Genomic DNA, 8660 nt, shown 5'->3' with positions numbered 1-8660 from the left:
AATACCACAAAAAAGGAACAAAAAAATGCCAGAGAAAGAAGAGTTAATAATAGTATAGGTATAATTGTGTCCAATGCAAGATAAAGCGAGACAAAAAAATTGTTAGGAGCTACCGTGAAAAATGATATATATTTTAAGAAATTTAATTACGACGCCTGGATTTGCTTGGATTGTAAGTTATTTGGGATATTTTTACTGTAACACTTTTTGTGATGTGATGTATATGAGATAAAAAGGTAATTGGGAAGATAAAAAGGTGTATTGAAAATTGTAATGATGTTGTAAACAAATAAAATTGAAGAAATAATGCTCAATCCAAAATATTATAAAAATTTTTGTCAAGATGCCTTGACCCAAAAAAATTTTTTTTTTCACCTTTTGCGTGTTTGTAAAAGTTGAATGTCAAATGTGTTTTTTATTTTTATTTTTCTATACCAATTCAAATTTTGACTCATACTTATAGCAAAAGTTACAAGCACCATTCTCATTGATCTAAACTAAAATAAGCCCAGCTAGTAATTTTGTTTACTTTTCCTATTTGCCTCTTTTTTTTCCTGTGTATAATTTCCGGCTACCCCGTTTCCTGAATCAGCAGCAACATATGCAACTTGAGTTGGAATCCGTCAATACTTAGTTATGCTATAATAATATTGAACTCTGCAAGGGTACATACTAGATTCAATTCCATGCCAATTTTGACACTTTCTTTGTCAAATTTTTTATTTTGGTTGACCTTTATCAGATTATATAGTGCCCTATTCAAATTAATCTTCATGCAACACAACTTTTCGGGTCTCTCTCTTTCTCAACCAAAACACAAAATGGATATCTTTGGTTTGGGATGCTTTGATGGGCGCCGGGCTGTGACAACTTAAAAAAAAAATAAAGTGGTGTCAGGTGCCGGGCTGACACAGCCCGGCACCTGACAACTTTTAAAAAAAAAAATTGGTGTGTCAGGTGCCGGGCTGACACAGCCCGGCACCCATAGATTTATACAACCCCATGCCAGAACCGTAGTTGTCTGACCTTTTTTTTTTACGTCTATATTCTGATCAATTAGCCCATCTTTTTCTTACTCTCGTATATATTTTTGAGATCCTTTTGCTGAGGAGAATCTATTTTTTTCACAAAAAACAAAAGCTAAAATTCTAAAAAGGAGTCACAAATATCGGCCAAATTAAGGTCAAACTCCTGAAATTCCAGAACAGAATGGTACTTTATACCTTGCGAACTAAATCCACAGCCAATTGACCTAAAAAAGAACGATCCGATTAACAAGAATCAAACATGAAAGTTTAAAATCAAAACAAAGCCCAATTAAGCTTGCGAATTTTGTTTGGCTCTGGTTATTGAATCTGGCTAAGCATCCACCTGGAACTACTTTTTCCTCTATTATGACTGATTTATCTAGTTGGTTGATTAATGGTTAATGAATAAAGTTGTAGTTTTCTACTAAAAAAGGAAAAAGAAAAAACAAGCCCGGCCTAAATGATCTCAGACTTTTAGATCTTAAAAAGGCAGTGCACAGGAGGGAAAATGGTCTCAAGATCTCAAACTAACGGGGAGTCAAAGGGAGCTCCTTCAGGTCGAACATATGTTTCCATGTCTCAAAACAATTGAGGATATGCTCAATAAAGAACAGCACCAGTCGCTCAGAGCAAAATGGTTCAAAATGAAACAAAACCCAATCCCTAAGGGAAGGCCAGTACTAGAATATAAGTCAGCCAATCGAGATTGGAGAGGCATTCCGGGCCAAAAACACATCACTAACAGAGCTACTGAGTCTCGCAATCTGGGTCATCCAAAAGCAATATGCAGATGGTTTCATAGAGCTACAAATTTCCATTGGAAAAAAGCAAATAGGTTAAGGATTAAGCCACTAAGTCTCATAACTTGGATAACCTGAAAGCCACGTACAGATCGCTTCATGTAGCTAAAAGTTTCGTTAATAAGAACCACATAGATCCAGGATGACACCAATGCGCTTGACAAAAGCTACACCGCGGTGTATGCATTCACCACTGGCATAACCATTTTATCTCTCTGATGCTCACTAAGCATGTAATCATCTTGTTTTCCTTTTGACGTGTACTACCGTGCTTGTTTAGCCCCTTTTGTCTTGGACTGCACCTGTCTTACTCCTTTTGTGTTGGGATTTTCACACTTAAGCACCATATCCACAGAATTTTTTGGTTGGTTGACTTGAGACTCTTCAGGCAGAGTTGAAAGCACAAATTTCTTGCTGGAGCCGACATGGTTACAAGTTTGCTTCAACATGCTTCTACCCGTCATCCACTTAAGCATCAGCTTCATGTGTGTCTTGCTATTTAATCCATTGATACCAGCTTCCTGCAATATATATCGACAAGAAAGAGAGATGAGGATTGATCTATGATGTTTGATTGAAATTGATCAGAGAGGACAAACAAAGTGTGCATGGGCAAGCTATAAGGCTTGAATCATTAATGGACCAGAATTTTGTTGTGTGAGTAAATACAGTAGAAAAGTTAAGTCCAACAAGTGAAATTAAATGAACAAAGGATGCCTTATCACTGCTATAATTCTTGATAAATATATAAATCAGGTAGCAGAAAAACAGCATCTGTAATCTTCCAGTGAAACTAAAACATAACATAAATTCCACTGCAATATTGTGTTTAAAATTTAAAATAAATTCTAATGCAATAGTGTGTCAGCCGCACGTCAGCTTATGTGTGGCACCAAAGGAGCAAGTTCAGAGGAAAAGACAAATAAAGGAATGCTTTTCTAATGCAATAGTTCTCTTTGGTGTCATGCATAAAAGTCCACATAAGGTTTTAAGCAAAGAGTTATGTGTAAGGGTTTCAAATGGAAAATGGGAGGAAAATTTGATGGTCATTTTTGGCAAGGGACGTAAATTAGAGACAGATGAACACAGAAAGCTAGACAGCTTCAATAAGATAGGGACAAATTAAGACAGAAAAAGATTTTCAGCTATCATTTCCTTGTGCCTGAGATTCTAGCAACATAAACATTTCAAAAGACATGTATCATACAATTACTATAAACAGAAAGATTAAGGCTACTTGGTTAAACATGAAATACTATGTTACTTTGAGAAAGATTTCTACATAAAAAAAAAGTTCTTCTCTGGAACCTGTCAATTTTTGTCCAAGTAAACTATGTTAAAAGTGAACTACAAGAATGACTTTAACTTCCCCAACCCTCAGTTAGGGTTCTATAAGCATTAATCAGCATAAAAAAGCAGCAGCACTAAAAACATGACACAATTATCAGAATACATGAGGTCAGTCGTGTAATCATTTGAAGTTGAGCTGGGAAAGGTAATCAAATTCCAACATAATATCTTATGACCATTTTTGTAGTAGGGTAGGTGTATAAGGAAAGCATCCAGTTTGCTAGAGATGTTAATCTTCGATAAGGTATGAGTTCAAAATTGGATCCCAGGCTAACAATTCAGGAACAATATTTACTCAAGGGTTCACAGAAGCAATACTATGAGGATGTTTGGTTAAGAAAATAATGCTCTAAACATTTTACATCTTTCATGTTGTCAACATATTTGATGTTGAGAAGAAGTACTAGATTTCTTTTAGAAATTACTTCCTTGCCCACAAAAGTACCATAAAAAATTGTCTCCTTAGGTTTATACAGGATACAAATCCATTTCGGCAGTGCTGCAATGTTTCTCCTAAAGTGACACTAAATTAACTACAAAAACTGGCCATGGTTGATATTTCACCCCAATATATTTCCTAATACGAAGAAAGCAACTGAGAGGAACATAATGTACCAATTTAGGGACGTGCCCTTTCTTGACAAACTCGAACAAGAAGCTATTATCAAATTAGGTTCAACAGAATAATTATTCTGAAAACCAACTTCATTGTCTCTCCTTTTTTTTCCTGACTTCAATGTAGTTTAACCTATCTGTCTTTTATCAAGGGAAATGATTTGCCCCTCAATACAGGCATTATCCCAGATAAAGAGAGCTTTGGGGACCTGGGATAGGCTATTTCTCTTGGAAAGATAAATGTGTGGTCTCAAGGAGAAATATAAAGGTCAAAGTCAAACAAATGTCCTCGTGAAACTGCTCATCAGGGAGGCTTAACGGTAAGATATCGTGAAAGTAGGTGCACGGCTAGAGAAGGGCATTAAGAAAACAGCTCCCTATAATGCCTAAAAATGAATAGATAAATAATTGAAGTAAACCAGGATAAATTTTGAGTACTAAATACCAGCTATTGCTATATACAACTGTAGCAAAAATGCGATAAAAGTCTATTTCTCCTCGACTATATAGTAATCCTCCAAAAAACAAAACACCAATAAAACATGTACCAAAATAAGCACATTAGTTCATTGAAACATTTTATCAAACAACTAGAAGACAATAATAACTTTCAAAATGATAACATTCTAAGCAGAGTAGTAATTCCAGAATTTGCTTTGAAGGGCATATTACCTTGGCGTGGTTCCAAGTGTTGGAGACGGATAGAGGGCCGTTCTGCTTGATGATGTGATAGAGAGATTCAGCAATGACGGCGGCCTCTTGCTGCGGCACCTTAGGGTTGATTTTCCGCAGATTGGGTGCTCGTTTTCTCGAGAAATATCTCACGAATGTCGTCACAGCTCCATTTCCGCCCCCCAACCACATTATTTACCTCCACAATATCGAAGACCCTTGTTGCTGGACACCGGCCGCAACTCTTAAAGCCCAAAAACGCCCCGAGAGGCAGTTCCACTGCGTTAACCAGTTGGCCCGGATGCTTACTACTGATCAGCAGGCGGCCACCACCCCTGGAGCCGCAGAGTATAAACGAGTTCAAACAAGCCTAATTGTCCTAGTTATAAAGCATAAACACGTCCTGGCCAATAATACAAATTGGTTTAGGCATTTCTGCCTATGCTTCTAAAAAAGTTGGCCCAGTCGATAAGAAATAAGAAAGATTAATTTTTTTAATAAAGATAACCAATTTTTTAACAAAAATTATGCTCGAGTCTTTTGTTCATCTATATCTATTTCAACTTCTTTAATAAATGTAAATTTTTGTGTAAATAAATTTTAAAAAGTACAATCATCAGAATTATTTGCACCAATCTCAATCTTTGCTACCCCAACTCCGAATTGTTATAACTTAATGAGTTTAAATGAGATGAATTGATTACAGTTGATGGAGCCAAATCTCAACTAATAGTGCCCCAATCTTGTATGGAGTTGTTATATGATAAGATGAGTTGAAATTAAATGAGTTATTATCATTTCAATGTTTAAACAAGGTTAAATGCACGAACTATTTTGATTTATAAATTATCAAACCAATTTAGATTAAGTTAGTATATTAGTTTCCTTTATTATTCAAGAGAGTAAACCAATTTCTTAAGCCAAAAAAAAAAAAAAAACTAACTTCTCAAGCACATAAATTTTTTTATATGATAATCACCTAGTACTAGTTAGAAAGTATAGAGCTATGCATTTCTGATGCAATCCATGTGAATTATCATAGACTAGGCATCTCAAATTTCACAATCCCTGTCAGTGCAGAAGCAGCTTCTTAGTTATTTCAATCAAAAAGTGACTTAGTTTTACCATTCCCATATCTCAAGAATGGTGGTTCCTATCATCACAAGAGGCTAACACCACTAACTACAGCAAATTGGTTACACATCCCACGTTTCTAAGTGCCAGCGAGCACTATCAAGATCAGTTACAATACTCAGGAGGTGATAAGAAGCCAATCCAAGATCTTGTAAACTTGAAGCATGACTAGGCTTAAAGACCAGGCATTCCCAACCCAGTTTTAGGATCATATGTCCTTTCCAGTACTACGTCCATTGGAGTGTCCTTGGGACCAGCTGCATAGAAGAGTGAAAATGCAGTTAATAAGACGCAGGAAAAAAATAGCAAAAGAAGTGCAGTAATAAACAGAAGTTGAGCAGAACAACCTTTCGTACTCTCACAAGGGAATTTCAAATGCTAGAACATACTTCGGTAGTTAAAAACAGAAGACAGCACAAACTTAAACTTCTTGAAATACCACAGTACCTGCAATTAGCAGGCTGGTCTAGTCTTCCTCACACTGACATGTTTTAATTGTAATTGTCAAAAAGACATTGAGAGTACTCATCAAAAACCATACGGACAAATGGTTTCAGTCACTATAAGCACGTGAACAATGAGCAGCAGTCCTAAACTCATGACAAGGTTCAATAAATTACATCCAAGAACAATTCTCAGATCTTGACAAGGTGTGAATGCTGTAAGTATTCTGGAATCTAAGACAAAACAACATAACAGCAGATAAGTAACAAAGGGTAGCTGAACATTACCAACTGTTGGTCTTGGTGTTGTTCTTATCTTTAAGATCTCAGGCCGGGGAATTATAGAACCTGATGCTCCAATACCTCGGGAAACTCTTACTTTGGAACCATCTTCCAAATATCTGATTCCTACCTTGCATGGTTTCCTGCCAAACAAGAGACCATCATCACCCTTTCCTTGCAAGCAAAATTGACCTAGATAGGATCAGTTAACTAGTTCATCCATGCGTACCCTGTCACCGGATCTACAACCTGGACATTTGAGACGTGCAATGGGGCTTCAACTGTAAAGATCCCACCTTCATGACCTTGCCCCTGCTTGATATGTTTCTTAACCTGCAAGGAGAAAATTTGAAAATGATATTCCGTTTCAAAATACACAGAAAAAGTGAAGACTTCCAAACACTAGTGAACATGGAAGTTCATACACATAATTTTCATCCATACCCTCCAGCTCTCAACTGAATATCCTTATAGCATCATGTGGTGTGAAAGCAATAGATTATCATGCAGTTATAAAGGAGGTTCTCCCATAAGATGGCTCTCAAATTTCAAAATATTAACACAAGGGATACATAACATCATTGACTGCCTATTCATTTTGAATCATGAGTAACAGGTGTCAAAAATTTAAATAGCAACATCATCCACCAACTGCTTGTTCTTCTATTAAGGTCCTCCATATCTAAGTCATCACAAAGTTAGGTAACAGCTAAATGATTTCCATGAAACTGTAAATCACCACTTTCTCTCATCCAAAACAAATCAAGCAACACAATCTATTGCTCCTACCCAAGGGGAATAGCGAGAGAGAGACAGAAATAATGAGAGAGATAGTGAAGCACTAATCCTCTTCTTTCAATTCCTCTTCACCCCAGAAAGAAGCTTCAGGAGAATGACTCTCCACTGAACAAAAGAGGACCAGTATGCAGTAAAGTGCACCAATACTTGTAATTACTTTGTCGTTCAATTTGTTGTAAGACATTCAGGAAGGTATTCATGTCCTCCAGTGAACAATTCAATGAGAAACGCCCATTCCAATTAAATTTGCTTACCAAAAATAACAAATAGAATCATCAATATCTGCTATATGCCTCACACAATTGGAGCTTCCTATATTACAGTCAATCATGCTTTCACACAAAACAATAAGAAGTAATATAAGACAGCATAATTGGGCATCTTGTGTGCAATTTGTTCAGGAAGCATCGAGCAATATGATCCAAAACATATGAAAGGGAATGTGAAAATTTGTAAAACAGATCAGGCAGAACAGCTCACCAAATTCTTGCCTTCGACAAGAACACGATTTTGAGAGCGAACAACACGCTTTACAAGACCAGTCTCTCCTTTGTCTTTTCCCCTAATTATCATCACCTGCAAGTTAGGAAAAAAAATTTGAGATACAATGAACAACAAACATTTCAACAAGAAAGGCCATAAGAAAAGAATGGGCCACATTACTTTCGTCACTCTTTTCTTACATTATCACCTCTGAGAATCTTCCAATGATGTATCAATTTCTGTGCTGCTTTCCAACCCATTTCGAGAAGTCCCTACAATTTCCGTCACCCATATCAAAATATAATCATACAAGTTTTGAAACTTCACATAAGAAAACGAAAACGTGGAAGCCCATGTCCAACAATCCAAATGGCATGCTACCACTAAAACAAGCTAAAGATCTTTTACACAACAAAATTCATCCATTTGGGGCGAAATTCCCAAATCAATTCTCAACCCTTGTTTAAACTAATCACCATAAATCCTCAAAATTTTGCATTTCTCTAGCTAACAAACAGATTGTAAGGATTATCCATTTCTTCAAAGCTTAAAGAAAAGGTGGATACTACTCCGTTAGCCAACGAACAAGCACAAATCTACTGGTAAAAATTAAAAAATCCGATCAAAAAATCTCAAAGCCAATAAATTCAAAAGTAAAAAATTAACCCACATAAAATCCACGACTTTAGATTCCTAGAAATATCAATTACTCACCTCACTTCATACCCAAAAAAAACTTGATATAAAGAAAACGATGCACAAAATTTGATAATGGGAAAAAGGGAATTTCGTATTTTTCAACAATAATCATAAATCCTAACCTGGGATTTCACGAAGATACTCCAAACTTTCTAGGATTGGCAGTGGAGAAGAAGCAAAAAATGTTAAATCTACAGTGTAGAGTAGGGTTTAGTCTGGTTGGGTTTGGGGGTTGAGGCTTGAAGGAGAAAACGTACAATATTTCTATAAACTTGGGGGCGATTTTGTCTTTCTACCTAAGCTCTGGTACAGTAGTGATATGACCAATTTTGAATTTGTTTATGATTGATTATCGA

At 36.2% G+C, this 8660-nt stretch overlaps 2 protein-coding genes across 2 annotated transcripts; both read right to left on the bottom strand.

Moving 5' to 3' along the window:
- Positions 1-1577: 1577 nt before the first annotated feature.
- LOC113779885 lies at positions 1578-4909 on the bottom strand. The gene is made up of 2 exons (XM_027325652.1): positions 4466-4909; positions 1578-2349 (listed from the first exon to the last, which is right to left on the bottom strand). Exons 1-2 carry the CDS (start codon positions 4655-4657, stop codon positions 2092-2094), a joined length of 450 nt encoding a protein of 149 aa, XP_027181453.1. The 5' UTR covers positions 4658-4909; the 3' UTR covers positions 1578-2091.
- A 613-nt stretch (positions 4910-5522) lies between these two features.
- Positions 5523-8534, bottom strand: LOC113780922 (50S ribosomal protein L24). Its single transcript, XM_027326706.1, has 6 exons — positions 8427-8534; positions 7806-7877; positions 7603-7698; positions 6554-6657; positions 6331-6467; positions 5523-5856 (listed from the first exon to the last, which is right to left on the bottom strand). Exons 2-6 carry the CDS (start codon positions 7863-7865, stop codon positions 5774-5776), a joined length of 480 nt encoding a protein of 159 aa, XP_027182507.1. The 5' UTR covers positions 7866-7877; positions 8427-8534; the 3' UTR covers positions 5523-5773.
- Positions 8535-8660: the final 126 nt, after the last annotated feature.

The sequence above is a fragment of the Coffea eugenioides genome, chromosome 8 (assembly GCF_003713205.1).
Source record: "Coffea eugenioides isolate CCC68of chromosome 8, Ceug_1.0, whole genome shotgun sequence".
In the NCBI taxonomy this organism is placed as follows: Eukaryota; Viridiplantae; Streptophyta; class Magnoliopsida; order Gentianales; family Rubiaceae; genus Coffea; species Coffea eugenioides.
The sequence above is the reverse complement of the archived record's forward strand: the minus strand, read 5'-3'. Positions and strand labels throughout refer to the sequence as shown.

Bases quoted from the DNA above. Each gene is read 5' to 3' on its own strand.
- LOC113779885 (XM_027325652.1), bottom strand. From the start codon at position 4,657: ATGTGGTTGGGGGGCGGAAATGGAGCTGTGACGACATTCGTGAGATAT. The intron at 2,350-4,465 runs GTAATATGCCCT...TATATATTGCAG, and splicing joins ACACTTGGAACCACGCCAAG to GAAGCTGGTATCAATGGATT.
- LOC113780922 (XM_027326706.1), bottom strand. From the start codon at position 7,865: ATGGGTTGGAAAGCAGCACAGAAATTGATACATCATTGGAAGATTCTC. The intron at 6,468-6,553 runs GTACGCATGGAT...CTTGTTTGGCAG, and splicing joins GTTGTAGATCCGGTGACAGG to GAAACCATGCAAGGTAGGAA. The intron at 5,857-6,330 runs GTAATGTTCAGC...TCTTCTATGCAG, and splicing joins AACACCAAGACCAACAGTTG to CTGGTCCCAAGGACACTCCA.